The 15,161-nt window shown below is 59.6% G+C and overlaps 1 protein-coding gene across 1 annotated transcript in view; it reads right to left on the bottom strand.

Annotated features, from left to right (window-relative positions):
- The window catches only part of PLG (plasminogen), a 34,403-nt gene that overhangs the window by 6,286 nt on the left and 12,956 nt on the right, over window positions 1–15,161 (bottom strand). Inside the window, exons 6-16 of the mRNA XM_036415009.2 lie at window positions 14,608–14,728; window positions 12,860–12,978; window positions 11,594–11,756; window positions 10,577–10,722; window positions 9,714–9,873; window positions 7,186–7,367; window positions 5,356–5,504; window positions 4,125–4,218; window positions 3,002–3,122; window positions 1,410–1,484; window positions 338–478 (exon numbers count right to left, since the gene is read on the bottom strand). Coding sequence (XP_036270902.1) covers window positions 338–478; window positions 1,410–1,484; window positions 3,002–3,122; window positions 4,125–4,218; window positions 5,356–5,504; window positions 7,186–7,367; window positions 9,714–9,873; window positions 10,577–10,722; window positions 11,594–11,756; window positions 12,860–12,978; window positions 14,608–14,728 — 1,471 coding nt within the window. The remainder of the gene's footprint in view (window positions 1–337; window positions 479–1,409; window positions 1,485–3,001; window positions 3,123–4,124; window positions 4,219–5,355; window positions 5,505–7,185; window positions 7,368–9,713; window positions 9,874–10,576; window positions 10,723–11,593; window positions 11,757–12,859; window positions 12,979–14,607; window positions 14,729–15,161) is intronic.

The following is a 15,161-nucleotide window of genomic DNA, read 5'->3' as shown; positions in this document are numbered from 1 at the left end:
AGCCCAGACCCTCCGCGCTGGCACCTCCCCGATGCCCGCACAGGCGGCCTGAGAACACGTCCCCCCCTCCGTGCCTGCCGGAGCTTACGGGGGTCAGACGGATGTTTGTTACGGACAGGCATCCACAGTGACGTTGGTCTGCGAGTGTCCGCAGCCCCGCAGCCCCCGCAGCCCCGCAGCCCCGCAGCCCCCGCAGCCCCCGCAGCCCCGCAGCCCCCGCAGCCCCCGCAGCCCCACAGCCCCACAGCCCCCCCAGCCCCCGCAGCCTCGCCCTGTGTGGCCAGGAGCCCAGAGGAGCGGCAGTGCCCGCCGTCCTGGACACCGGCGTCGGCGGCACCTGCTTAGCTTCAGCAGCGCGATGTCGGCCCGCGAGGGCTCCAGCACCAGCTTGGACACTTCCCGCTCCTGCACGTCCGGCTCCAGGTTCCGCTCGCGGTGCGCGCCCAGGATGACCTTGTAGGACGAAGGCCGAGAGGACCTGGAAGAGACGGTGCCGTGAGCGGCGAAGGGGCGGCCTCCTCCTGGGTGCCCTTCTGAGCCAGACAGCACGCCCCCCGCCCCTAACACCAGCTCCCCATCTCCTCTGAGCATCCGCCTGCGCACTGAACGTCCCGGCTCATTCCGGTCAAGGCCACAAACCTCAGCTGCAAGTTCAACCCCGGGCCCTGGTCAGAGGGCGTGTGAGAGGCAACCGATCCATGTGCCACTCCCACATCAACGTTTCTCTCTCCGTCTCTCCCCCTTCCTTCCACTCTCTCTAAAAGTCAATGGAAATCATCCTTGGGTGAGGATTAACAAAAAATATATATCTATTGTATATATCTATATATATCTATATATATCTATATCTATATATATCTATATATAGCTATATATAGCTATATCTATCTATATCTATATCTATCTATCTATCTATCTATCTATCTATAATAAAAAGAAAGAAAGGTCCTAGCTGGTTTGGCTCAGTAGATAGAGCGTCAACCTGTGGACTCAAGAGTCCCGGGTTCGATTCTAGTCAAGAAGCACAATGCCCTGGTTGCGGACTTGATCCCTTGTAGGGGGCGTGCAGGAGGCAGCACTTCAATGATTCTTTCTCATCGTGGATGCTTCTATCTCTCTCCCTCCCCCTTCCTCTCTGAAATCAATACAAATGTATTTTTAGGATAAAAAGAAAGAAAGGTCACAATTGACCAAGCCTCGCCGTTGAGGAAGGTTTCTTGGCGATGTTGTGCCGCGCATGGCTCTCTCCTGCCTCCCCGCCCCCCCTGCCCCCGCCCCGCTGGCCTTTCTCCTTCCTTTTCGTCCTCTCCTGTCCCATGGCCCTCAGGCTCTCACACCCACCCCCGGGCCCAGTGCCAGGCAATCGGGAGGGGACAGGAAGGACACAGGCGGATGCCCCCTGCACCTACCTCTCCAGGCAGTGGGCGGCGGTCAGCACCCACTCCGGCGCTATCAGCGTGCCTCCGCAGAAGTGCATTCCGAACCTGCGGGCACGGCGGGAGGTCAGTTCCGGGCTCTGCTCTGAGGCGCTGGAAGCGGGCTCCTCTCCTCTGTTGGGGTCATGGTCCCAAGGGAGAGGCCGCCGCCCGTCACCAGGACGGCGGGGCTGACGGCTCAGGTGGGGGTTTTCCGGAAGGCTCCATCCGCAGCACTCTGCCTGGTGACCGGGGAGGCCGGGGCTGGCCGGGCCCAGACCAGCAAACCGGGGGCTCCACCGTGAAGCCCGAGCCCTCAGCTCCGACGGGTCAGCCCTGGACTTGGACAGGAGGGAGCAGGCCAGCCCAGCCCTTCCGTGTCTTTCCTTTCCTTTCGGCAAGGTCTACGCTAGGCCTCCGAGCGCTTCTCAGGCGGCCCGAGGCGATTCCGAGTGGCCTGGCCCCGGGACTGGCTGGCTGTACCTGAGCCGGTGCCCTTTCGAGGGGCAGATGGTTCCTAATCCTTTATGTCCCAGGACTTCCAGGCCCGAGGTCGCTCACAAAAAGAGCACGCCCTGCCAGGAGCTCCTGGGGATGGAGGGAACACCCCTGCTGCCCGCGGATGCCAGCCATGGCCGGGCGGCGTGGGGGAGGACGGGAAGCCTGACAGTGAGGGCTGTGCGGAGCGCAGCTACTAAGCGACAAGGCAAAGAGCAGAAACGCCTGCTCAGCACCGGGCAGCAGATGGACACGTTGGGCGGTGCCACCTGGCCCACCCGGCGGAAGGCTGGCGGGGGAGGCCGGCCCGCACCGGAGCGCGGGTGCCCGGGCGCAGAAACGAGACGGGAGCAGCCGGGCCACGGGTGCGCTGCCCACGAGTCACCAGGCAGCCTGGGCTCCCTGAGGCAGCTGCCGGAGTGCCGGCCGAGCCGCCCCGGGTTCTGGGGGTCAGAGCTGGCCGCTGCCCATGGGAAGGGAGGTGTGTTCACCCCGGGGCGAGCCCCTCTGAAGGAAGATGCCGCGTCTGCATCTGCGATGGACCACGGGTACTTCGGTCTCGGTGCCCCACCAGGGGTCCCGTTCCTGTGGCTGTGCTGCTCTTCGTCCCACAGGGAGTCTTCAATACTTTCCCGGCAATGCTGGCTCTTGGGAATTGTGGCATCTACACGCCTTAATGCAGTGGTCGGCAAACTCCTTAGTCACAGAGCCAAATGTCAACAGGACGACGATGGAAATCTCTTTTGAGAGCCATGTTTTTTAAACTTAAACTTCTTCCAAACAGACTCGCCCAGGCCGTGGTATTTTGTAGAAGAGCCACACTCCAGAGGCCAAAGAGCCACATATGGCCCGAGAGCCACAGTTTGCCAACCACTGCCTTAATGGCAGCTGCCTACATCAAGGAAAAGACTCCAGTTCTGGCTGTTTTCAGAGTAAAGAACCGAGAAAAGGCACCCCCTTTATCTCCTGGGCTCCCTCCCTCCGAGGGTGCGCGGGGGCGGCTGGGCCCGAGCCGTGGCTGTGTGCGGGCGCGGACGGTTTGCGGCTCGCACAGGAGGACGGATGCGCTGTGTCCGGAGTGCCGTTACCTTGTTCGGAGGCTGATCTGCCAGGGCCAGGAGTGCGGGTTGGCCACGCACCCGCCCACGACCCTGCCGGGGCACTTCTTTGGCTCCACCTTGGGCTTCCCGCAGTCGAACGCCGAGGACACTGCGCGGGGAGAGAGTCCGCTTGAAGGGAGCGGTGACCGCGCTGTCACACAGCGCACCATGCGCGGTGGCTTTCACACCGCAAGGCCCAGTCCATCAGTAAGAGGCCTGGGCGCATGGGACAGGCTGAGCGGTCAGAGGGGAGGGGCTGGGCGACTGGATGGAAGAAGGTGAAGGGATAAATTAAAAATTATAGACATTGCACAGAGATGCAGATAGCAGCGTGGTGGTGGCCAGGGGCGGGGGGCGGGAAGGGGTGGGGGGAGGTGGGCAAAGGCGGGGAAAATGGGACAGAAAGAGACTTTGCTTGGGGCAACATCCTTGGTGGCACCTGCTGGTGCCCAGGACAGTTCAGGGCCATCAAATGCTTTCCTGGTGCCTGGCGCCCTCCAATCCTCAGCATCGTGAGCGTAAGTCATTGTTCATAGCGACACTGCGGGGGTGGGGGGGTGGGGGGGAAGGGGAGGTGTTTCTCTTCGTCCCAGCCAGAGACTCTACCCTCTCTCGAACCTGGAGCCTGAATTTTCCAAATAACTTTCCCTTTGTCACAGCCTGTGCTCGCATCCACATAGAAACGTCTCTCTGAACAGGAAACACACAACACCACCACACACTAGGCTCCTGCCGCTGAGCCTGGGACAGAGCCGGCCTCACAAATGGGGACAAAAGGGTCGCTCCAGAGAGCACGGCTCTCCGGTTCTCCTTTCGGGACAGAACCGAAAGCTTCTCTTTGTTTTTACCTATTTCTTATCGGTACTGAACGTGGTGGTGGAATTTAATATCATTCAACCCACAAATATACAATGTAAAGCAAGTGGATATAAGGAAATAGCTTATGTTTGAGGTGGGCATCTTCAGTGATGAGGAGAGAGGGCTGTGGGAGGAGGCGGGGGGGGGGGTGTGTGTGAAGGGCGAGGGGGGACACGGAGGGTTCCGGGGGGGCGTGTGAGAGGGCCAGGCTGGTGTGTGTGCGGAGTCGCTCGGCTCCCGGCGGCCAGCTCACCGCACAGCGGGACGTCGCAGTAGTCGAAGAGTTTCTTGGGGTCCGTCGTGTAGCACCAGGGCCCGTTGATGTCGCCGTCGGGGTTCCGGCAGTACTGGAAGAGAGGCTGCTCAGGGAGGGTGCCCGGCGGGAGAGGGGGCCTGGGCACAGGCAGCCATGCTGCCCTCAGTGGGGGGGAGGTCAGCGCTCCTTTGCAGGGTCGGGGGTGGGGAGGGGGCTTAGGATGCTTCTGACCCAGCCCAGCCCGCTGGTCCCGTCTCCTTGTTCCACAGGAGCTCCAGCCCCCGGACCACGCCCGGAGGGAGGACTTAGTGCGGGGCTGTAAAAGGGGCCCTGTCCAGGAGGCGATGGAGATGCTGCGGTAGGACCCCGGGCGTGATGGGCCATCCTGTGTGTGGGTCACCGCGGAGCCCGCTGGCTGGTGGCTCAGAATGCGGACACCCTGGGCCGGGCAGCGTCCCTGGATCAAGCCACGAGAGGCTGTGCCTCCTTGTCCTTCCATGCAGGCCCCGACGTAAGCCAGAAAGTGTGAGGGGCCCCCTGGTGCGGCTCAGTGGTTGAGCATCGATTTGTGAACCAGGAGATCACGGTTCAGTTCCCAGTTGGGGCACAGGCCCGGGTTGTGGGCTCCATCCATCACCAGTGGGGGGCGTGCCAGAGGCAGCTGACCCACGATTCTCTCTCATCATTGATGTTTCTATTTCTCTCTCTCCCTTGCTTCCTCTCTCTGAAATCAATGAAAAGAATACACACACACACACACACGCACACACACACACTGAGTGGCCAGATTATTATGTGTTCAGAGATCATAATAATCTGGCCACTCAGTGTATATATGTATGTAATATATGTATTAATATTTATCTTTAAAAAATATTTTTAAAGAACGAAAAGAAAGTGTGAGAGACTGGGAAATCCTGCTATGGGGAATCCCACCACATTTTTTCCTCGGGAAGTCTGACGGTAATGTCAGGAACCCCAAGGACCCCCGGGTGGGAGGTGGACACAGAAACCAGGAACAGCGGGGCGGGAGGCTGCGGCGGGGTGGCCGCGGGGACGGCGCCTGGGCTGACGTTCCGGTGCTGCTCCCGCTGCGGGCTCAGCCCCGCAGCCTGCGGGTCCCCCCTCCCCCACAGACAGCCCACCCCCACCACAGACCAGCCGGCTGGCTCCCGCGCGGAGCCGCTCTGCGTGCCGGCTGGCCTGCGAAGGCGCGGGAGCGGCTCACGTTCTTCTCCAGCCCGGAGCGGGGGTTGCTCTCTGGCGTGAAGATGCTGTGCCGGTGGGGCTCCTGGGCGGCCCAGGCCTGGCAGGCGGTGCCGGCCACCGTGGTGGCCCTCTTGCCGCGGTAGCCCTTCCCGTTCCCGAGCATGCAGTCTGCGGGGAGAGGCCGCGTCAGGCTCCGCCCTGCGAGCCCGGAGGCCGGGGTGGTGGGCGCTGTCCGTCTAGCCCAGTGGTCGGCAAACGCATTCGTCCACAGAGCCAAATGTCAGCAGGGCAACGACTGAGATTTCTTTTGAGAGCCACATTTTTAAAACTTAAACTATATAGGTAGGTACATTGTTGTTGACTTAATTAGGGTCCTCTTGAGCTGGCCTTTGCTAAAAACTCAAGGGGCCAAAGAGCTGTGTGTGGCTCGAGAGCCACAGTTTGCCAACCACTGTTCTAACACGTTACCCAACATGCGTGTGGGCTTGGGAACAGCTGTGTGGAGCCAGGGCTGGGCTGGGAGTTGGGCCAGGACACTGAGCTCGCTGGTCTGACCCCCGAGTGGCGGACGGTGCCCTGGGAGAATTTGCGGGGGCAGATGCTGCTGTGAATGGCTCAGCGGCTCTGGAGCACCTCCTCTCCTGGGGAGGGGGGAGGAAAGGGGTGCACACGGGACGGCTCTCCTAGAAAATGTTGTTTGGCTGGAGCTGTGCTCTGGTCCCCGCCCTCCGGGGAGAAGAGGGTGACTGGGCGACTTGGGATGCCTTCCCCAAGCTTGTCCCACACCTCAAACCTGGGGGGGACCCCTGAGAGAACTGGGTGTGGGACACATGGGGGGGCGGTGCACAGTGCCCTGGGGGCCACTTGGAAAATCCAAACAGCAAGGAGGGGCCTTGTGGGGAGCCTGTCCCCCGACGTTCGCCAGGACCAGGCGTGTGGGTGAGCCATGCTCTAACTGTGGCACCGACACTGAGGTTTTTCCAGGAGGGACCCAGGCGGGTCTCCGGGTCAGGAGAGGGGGCTCACGGTCCCGGGGAGCAGGCTTGCGGGGAAGCCACGCCCACCTCAGGGAGGCAGGCTCTCGACTTCCACCCAGGTCCTTCCAGCACCCCTGTTGGAGGCGTTGAGTGCCCGGAAGTGGCCGGAGCAGCGGGTGGCCCTGGTTTTTCCACCCTCGAAGGCCTGCCCAGCAGCTACGGGACCAGGGCTCAGGGAGCAGGGAGGATGGGGACCGCTTCCGGCTCCCCCTCAGGTGGCAGCCCCTCTTACGTGGAGGCCGATGACCCCTGCGGCCACACAGCCTCCCCCCTGTCTGACTGGCTCCCCCAAATTCAGCGTGTTTAACCCTTTCTATTCCTCCATGGAGGAGGCAGGCATGTTTTCTAGAAGGCTCTATTTCAGCCCCGCCGGGGGTGCTCAGAGGTTGAGCCTTGACCTATGAACCAGGAGGTCAGGATTCGATTCCCAGTCAGGGCACATGCCCTGATTGCAGGCTTGTTCACCAGTAGGGGACATGTAGGAGGCAACCGATCAATGATTCCCTCTCATTATTGATGTCTCTCTCTCTCTCTCTCTCTCTCTCTCTCTCCCTTCCTCTCTGAAATCCATAAAAATATAGATGTCTTTGAATTTAACAATAGAATGTCCTATTTCAGCTAATGCCACCATTACCCACCTCCCCACCCACCAAGGCTCACTGTGCCACCAGCAACAGCACTCTGCCCCACCCCCGAGGTGACAATCCTGCCACGTGGATTCAGGTTCCCATAGCAACGAACTTCTGCATCCACCCACTTCCCTGGGCTTTGGTCCCAATGCCCGAGCACACAGTGTGGCCGCCGCGTCTCACCTGCTTCCGGAGAGGCCTGGGAGCTGGTAGTCTGGACTGCGGGCGCGGCGTTGGTGGCAGCACCCTGTGCTTCTGAGCATTTCCTCAGGTTGCAGAACTCCCAGCGGACCTGGGGGTCGGTGGTGTAGCACCAAGGGCCCTTGTCGCCGTCAGGATTCCTGCAGTAGTTCATGGTCAAGCCGCTGCGAATGCCACACAGAGAGAGGGCGTGAGTCGGGGGAGGGTCCTTGGGGGCACCCGCACCCTCTGAGATTTATGTTAATTTTTTAAAAAATTTACTTCAGAGAGGAAGGAGAGAGATAGAGAGGAACATCAATGATGAGAGAGAACCATAGATTGGCTGCCTCCTGTGTGCCCCCTACTGGGGGTGAGAGGAGGGATTGAGACCAAAACCCAGGCATGTGCCCTTGGCCAGAATGGAACATGGGACCCTTTAGTCCACAGGCTGACGCTCTATCCGCTGAGCCAAACCAGCTAGAGTCAAGGTCTTATTTTTCATAAGAGGAGGGTTACTTAGAAAGTCACAGTGGTAGAGGTGAGTGGTAGAAGAAATGGGCTCAGGAAACAAGTTACAGAGGCAAAGAAGGGCCCTAGGAACTTAGGATGGGGGTTGTGGGGCTGGGGGAGAGAGAAAGAGAGAGAGAGAGAGAGGGAGAGCACCTTAACAAAGTGTTAAGTGGCTTTGCAATATTTTTATCAAAGGTGCTAATTATTACAGTGCCACAAGTACAGGTCCACAATGTCAAAACAACTTTTAAATCTATATATATAAAAGCCTAAGCAACTGGCCGACCAATCAGTAGCTATGATGCACTCTGACCACCAGGGGGAAGACACTCAATGCACAGACATGGAAACATAGGAAAGACTGATGAATCTCAGAGGGAAAAGGGGAGAGCGGGAGGGCGGGAAGAGATTAACCAAAGATCTTATAGGCCTACTAGAGGCCCAGTGCACAGATTCGAATACTGGTAGGGTTCCTTGGCCTGGTCTGCACCCTCTCACACTCTGGGACCCCTCAGGGGATGTTGGACTGCCGATTTCGACCTAATCCCCACAGGCCAGGCTCAGGGACCCCACCGGTACACGAATGCATGCACTGGGCCTCTAGTAGATTACAATTTTTAATTAAAAAATAAATATTAATATATGCTCCATGTAAAAGCTAAGATGGCATATAAATGTTTAAAGAAAGTACCAGAATGTCTCCTTTCCCTGGGAATGTTAACTTTGTCTCCCGGGGATAACCAACATGGATTGTGAAGCATGTGTGTTAGATTTTTCTCTATGCACACACATGCTTCTGTGTCTGTGTCTGTGTCTGTATCTATGACCACTTCGGGCTGTGAGAGCTGGAACTGAATGCGTCTCCCTATGGAAGACAAGCCACAGCCTTCCCAGTCCATTCACAGCTGCGGCTAAATGCTGTGCGTTCCCAGTGGGAAGCCATGAGCACAACGTAACTGCCGATACTCCATCTGGTGGATCGCGTGCGGGGGCTCAGGGCTGGAGGGACCTCTGGAAACTAGCTCCCAGGCCCGGCGTCGTTTCCATGGGGCGCGTTCTGGGGGGGTGGGAGGAACCCCATTCTGTCCTCACTCCACCCACCTGTCCCACCCCCTCGCTGCCGCCACGCAGGGCCTGGGAGCGGGATGAGGCTGAAGGACAGCGGGACAGAGAGGTGAAGAGAGGCACCTGGGTAGACGGGGGCCCGAGGGAGCTGAGGGAGCTGAGGGCTCACGGAGGAGTCAGGAAGCTCTGGGTAAGAAACAGCAGGTGAGGAGCCTGGGGGCTGGGGGTGCAGTCGCCCAGGGCCTCCCCGGACACTGCCCTAGCCTCGCAGGATTCTCAGCGGTGGACTCCCCTCTCCAGCCTAGACCCGTGACCCGGGGCTGTCGGAGACAAGGAGGAAGTGTGGGATCCGAGGCCATACATGGAGATACCACAGGCACGGGCTTGGGCCCACGATTGGAGGAAGCCAGCCAGAGGGTGGCTGAGCACCTAGAGGTGTTCAAAGGCTGACTGACCCGGGTGGGCAAAGAGGCTGTCTGCCAGCCTGGGCTTTGGTCCCCTCCCTGCCCGTTCCCGTCAGCATCCGTCTATCCCCGAGGCGCCTGCCCTCCTGCCTCCCGGCTCTGTGTCCTGGCAGCTCACGTGCCCTCAGACCGGGACGCTCGGGCCCCGATGGGCTGAGCGGGTCAGGCTGTAGACGCCGTGACCCAGCAGGCCCTGTGGGTGGTTCTCTTGCTAATCATTGGGCCATTTGTCCTCCTGAACTTGCCACTCGTGTGACCGGGACCCCTCCCTGTGTCCCGACCCCCGGCCTCCACCAAGCTGCTCACGAGAGACAGCCCACTTCTAACATCTCTTCTTTGGGAATTTTTGCTCAAAAACAAGGCAGCCAAGACACCGTGCCTCACTCTCTGGAGCCAAGAGAAGTTGGGGCCTAAGGAGTTGGCGTAAACAAGCCCCTTCCAGCAGGCTGGCGTGAGCCGGGCTCCTCCGCGGGTTACAAAGCAAAGACGTACGCGTTGGGCACTTTGTCCGGCGTCTTCGAATGCCGGTGCGGGGTCATGGACGACCAGGACTGGCACTTGCGCCCGGTGATGGTGGTGGACGAGGTGCCGCGGTAGCTCTGCCCGTTGCCGTGGTAGCACTCCTGGACCACGGGCGTCTGTTCGGGGGGCACTGAGCGGGAGCGGGAGAAATCGGTGAGTAACGCGTGGGACGGAGAAGCGTGTGAAGCAGTGTGAGGCTCCCAGGACAGCCGCCTCTGCTGGTGCCCCACTCTGCTCCCCGTCAGCCGGAAGGTGGACACACATAGGAAACAACAGAATTTTAATGGCCTCGAATTTTTGGTAAATAGTTAATATAAAGCACAGGGAAGCCTGGCTGGCTTGGCTCATGGGTTGAAGTCATGGTTTGATTCCTAGTCAGGGCACAAGCCCAGGTTGTGGGCTCCGTCCCCAGTAGGGGTGTGCAGGAGGCAGATGATCCATGATTCTCTCTCATCATTGATGCTTCTATCTTTCCCTCTCCCTTCCTCTCTGAAATCAATTTAAAGAAATACATAAATATATGTATATATAAATATACATGTATATATGTGTATATACATATATATACATTAAAGAAGATCAGTGAGGACTGTGAATGCTAAGCAACTTGACCTGCTGGCCTCTATGGAGCCCTCCCCGCCCACAGCAGACGCCTCCTCCTCCTTCTCAGGAGCACAGGACGCGCTCACCACGGAGGCCCGCCTTCGGCCATGCCAGGAGCCTCCCGGTGTAAGGCCACCGGAATCCTCCAGCGCGTCCTCGGCCGGAGCAGAGCTCAGCTCTCACAGAGCGCCGAGCGGGAGCCCCCGCCGGCCCGGCTCGCCTGCCGCTACCTGTGACATCCACCTGCTCCAAGGACAGCGGGGAGGACTCGCAGGACGGGATCTTGCAGTGCTCCCACCGCACCTCGCTGTTGGTCGTGTAGCACCAGGGGCCCGACTCGCCGTCGGGGTTCCGGCAGTAGTTCTCCTCCAGGTTTCTGGAAAAGACGGCGTGAGCTCCGCCCTCCCGCGGGCTCCCTCACACGACAGGGAGCACGCAGGTCGGCTAACGGGATGGCGGGCGCTTGGCCAGCGAAGCCGCCGGAAGGTGGGTGGGCACGTGGGCAGAGCGGGGGCTCTGTAGGACCCAGAGAGTGATGGCGCCGTGATTAAAACGTGTTCTTCAACGGGGGGCTGGGGGGCTGGGGAGCTGGGGGGGTCGCCAAGCAAACAGCTCTGTGGTGTGCTGGGCCCAGAGCTGAACGCTAAAGCACATGGGCACTTCCCACAGAGTTCCTGCCTCAGACAGGATGTCCAGCCCTAGCCGGGGTGGCTCCGAGGTTAGATCATTGGCCCCTGGACCAGAGGGTCACAGGTTCAATTCTAGTCAAGGTCTTGTACGTGGTATCAGGTTCAATCCCTGGCCTCGGTCTGGGTGTGTGCAGGAGGAAACCAATGTGTCTCTCTCGCCTCTCTCTCTCTCTCTCCCCCCCCCCTCTCTCTCTCTCCCTCTCTCTCTCTCTCTCTCTCGTCAATGGAAGACTAGCCCCTGGAGCAGATTAGCAACAAGTCTGTCCAGTGTAGCCCTGGGTCCCGTGCTCTCCAAACCCACTGCTCGGCGCTCTGACTGAGCGGGCCTGGGGGAGGCCCAGGACTGGCATTCCCAGCAGCTGCTGCTGGAGGTGGAGAGCCTTCCAGTTCTCCACCCTTACTCCAGACCTTCACATACATCGGGCACAGGCGTCCGGGCCCGCTCACCCCCTGCCCAGCCCTGGCCGTGGTCACCGCAGGGACTCCCCGGTCGGGAGCCAGCCGGAGCCAGGTCAGGGATCCCGCCTTGGCTCGGCCGCGGGCGGGCGGCAGACTCACTTGCAGGGGAAGTTCTCCGGGGTCCTGTTGTGCTTGTGAGGGGTCTGCTGGCTCCAGCGCTGACACGTGTGCCCCGAGAGAGTGACAGCCACCTTCCCCACGTAGCTCTCCCCTCTGCCCTTCAGACACTGGTGTGTGGGCCCGGAGGACGGCGGGGGCGTGGCTGGAACGGGGATGGGAAATGGCTGTGAGAGGTCCTGACATGGGGGAGGCACAGGCGGCCGGGGCGGGGGCGGGCGCCGTGGATCTGGGGGCATCAGCCTGGCTGCTGGCTGCTCACTCCTTTGGAAATGGAAAATGGTTTATCGTTTTTAGAAGAAGTTGACTTGGTAAAGTCATGCCTACGAGACCTTTTTACGAGGAACGCCCCCAGGAACAAGGCCCTTGGAGTGCATGCTGCTTTCTGTTTTCTTTCTCAGCTTGTCATACGTGCAGGGATTAGCATGCCTTTTCTTCCTCAGTTTGTCATACATGTAGGGATCGGAATGCCTTCTCTTTCTCAGTGTGTCATACGTGTAGGGATCGACATGCCACCCTTACTCCAGACCTTCACATACATCAGTGACCCAGCCTCCCCTGTGAAGAATCAGTTATTCCCGCGTGAACACAGCCAAATGCCGCCCAGCTCTCCATGAAGCCAGCAGAGAGGCCATGGACAGAAGCCTCAGTGTCTCCAAGGAAGAGCACGGGCTTCCGGGAATCGCAAAATTCTTGAGAGAAGAAGAAAGAAAGATGCCAGAAAGAGGAGGTGACGTCAGAGGGAAGGGGAATGCCAGGGGACTCGCGGCCCATCCAAGAGCAGAAGCCCCCGGGCTGCACACCCTCCCAACCCCCGATGACCGTCCTTGTCCGGACCTCCAGCTCCTCCTCCCAGTTCTCATCGAGGGAAAGGCTTGGTAAAGGGTTTCTCCCGGTCCTTCCTGCTAAGCGAGCGGGTTCAAACCCCCCCCCCCCACCCCGGCGCCCCTCTCCCGCTGCTCCCTCAGGGGCCCCCCTGCAGACGAACCGCTTGCTCACAGAGCAGGAGCCAGAGGGACTCTGTGGACAGGAAGCTCGGGTCTGACGGCCCCTTAGGCCACAGGCATGTCTGATAGGAAAGACCCCAGCACCATGACCAGTGGGTGCTCAGAGAGTTCCCGAGAGGAGCAGGAGGCGTGTGACGGGGGCAGTAAGTCCCACCGCATTCGTGGGCCGCGGAGGCACGGCACGCGGCCCCGGGACCCTGGCTCCCGGCAGACGGTGAGGGCCTTGGGCGGGCGTACTCACTGCAGCGCGGGATGTTACAGAGCTCCCAGCGTTTGTTGGGGTCCGTGGTGAAGCACCAGGGGCCGGACTCCCCGTCGGGGTTCCGGCAGTAATTCTTCTTCAGGTTCTTGTTGGGGAACCTGAAGGGCAAGGAGGGCGTCAATGGCAGGGAGCGTGCTCGCTCCGCAGCACACACTGCGGGACGACACAGAGGAGAGGCGCTGGGCCCTGCGCGAGGATGGCACGCACATTCGTGGACGTGGCACATTTTAAAAATAAAATAAGAAATAACACAGAACGTGTCCAGCTGAGCATCACTTTATAGTAAGGTGACCAGATGTCCTGCTTTTGGCGGGACAGTCCCAATTTTTAACAATTTGTCCCGCGTTCCGTGGCGTTTTAAAAAAGTCCCGATTTTTTTTTAAAGAAATGGGGACTTTTTAAAAATGCCACGGGATGCAGGACAAATTGTTAAAAATTGGGACTGTCCCGCCAAAAGCGGGACGTCTGGTCACCTTACTTTACAGGAGCAGGTGTGGAGCGCCTGCAGACACGGCCAGGCCCCCGGGGAGGCGGCGGGGAAAGGCGGCCTCAGAGAGACTGCGGCCTCGTGAGGACCACTCTGTGGGGTTTTACACGTGTGAGTCACAGGACAGACTCAGTGACGTCGGCGTGTTGGCCGCCTGGAGAACGGATGTCAGCAAACTCCAGTTGTTCACTTGCAAACAAGAGCTATTTTTAAAACACTGGGGACTTGCCATTGCCATCTTCAGAGTGTGGAGAGCCGGCCCGCTGGCCTGCCAGGCCCAGTCCCACCAGCCTTTGAGCTGAAGGCGGCGGAAAGGGGCGCCCCGTGTACCCGTGGGGACCTGGCCCAGTGCAGGCAGCGGGCCCCCGCAGCGGCCCAGGGCTGAGACCCCGAGGCGAGCCGTGCCCAGGCCCTTGGTCTCAGGCAGGTGGACTGAGCCAACCCAGTGGCTTCAGGAATCTTCTGTCTCCTCACGTGACGTCACCCGTTTGGCCCGGGAGGCTCAGCAATTCCCCGGAGCTGTTCCCCAAGGGAGACCTGGGCTCAGTCTCACTTCTAAGTTTCCTGAAGTGGCAGCAGGTCCCACCGTCATCATGGAATGAAGACGAAGATCAGAAGCAGCTACGGAAGGGGGTGTTTCCGGAACAATGCGTGGGAAGTAAGGGGGAGGAGGATTGCTAGGCCAGGACTCACTTCCTGTGGCACATTCCTGACCCCTGCGGGAGTCCAGTGAAAGCTGGGCATCCTGGGCCCAGACACAATGCACTGAGATGGACACGCTGGGGGGCTCATGCCCACCCACAGGCCGTGGTGAGGGGGCCCAGGGTGTCACTGGGAGGAAGGAGACGAAGGAAGTGGGAGGAGAGGGAAGCGCTGCGGAGCACCCCAGAGAGCAGATCTGGGTTTCTCAGCTCTCTGCGCATGCACCGGCCAGGACCGGTTTCGGCAGAGACTCGGCAGAGGGTCCTGGACCCTGTGTCTGATAGCCGGCCGCCTCTGCTACATGCACCCACCGCCTCTGCACCCACCGCCTCTGCACCCACCGCCTCTGCACCCACCGCCTCTGCACCCACTGCCTCTGCACCCACCGCAGAGCGGGAGCTGCGCGTGGGAGAGGCAAAAGGAGACACTGGACGTCAGGTTCGTTCTCCTCTCGGGGGACAGGAACACATCTCAGCAGCAGTGAACGCCCCGCTGGAGCCTGGGGGCCAGAAACACGACGTTCTCTCTCGGGACTTACTTGGCGGGGATGTAGCCGTGCGCGTGCGGGGTCTGCGAGTCCCAGGCCTGGCACTCGAGTCCGGACTTGGTCCTGGAAATGGTGCCCTCGTAGTTCTCGCCACTGCAGTGCATGCACTCCTCTGGGTGTGGGCAAGCAGGAAGGAGGAGTGAGAACCAGGTCCCGCTGGACACGTCTTACATACCTCTCACCCCTTGGTCATATGTGCTGTCCTGTTCATACAGGCTATTCAATGCTCACCAATCCCTATTCATACATGCTGTTCAATGATCACCAACCCCTGTTCATACATGCTGTTCAATGATCACCAACCCCTGTTCATACATGCTGTCCCACAGTCACTAGCGCCTTGTTCATACGTGCCATCTGATAGTCACTTAGTAATAAAATTGGCACTAAAGACTCAATTTTAATACAACCTAAAATGCCTCTTTCTTTCAAATGGTAAAATTGGCATATTTTGGTCAAGATCACCTCGACTATTATAGTCACAACCAGGTTCAGACATCCCGTGAGGCTTGTCCTCGGCTGGGGTGCACTGGCCCTGGTGGGGA

This window comes from Pipistrellus kuhlii, unplaced genomic scaffold (assembly GCF_014108245.1).
Source record: "Pipistrellus kuhlii isolate mPipKuh1 unplaced genomic scaffold, mPipKuh1.p scaffold_m20_p_5, whole genome shotgun sequence".
NCBI classification, from domain to species: Eukaryota; Metazoa; Chordata; class Mammalia; order Chiroptera; family Vespertilionidae; genus Pipistrellus; species Pipistrellus kuhlii.
The sequence above is the reverse complement of the archived record's forward strand: the minus strand, read 5'-3'. Positions and strand labels throughout refer to the sequence as shown.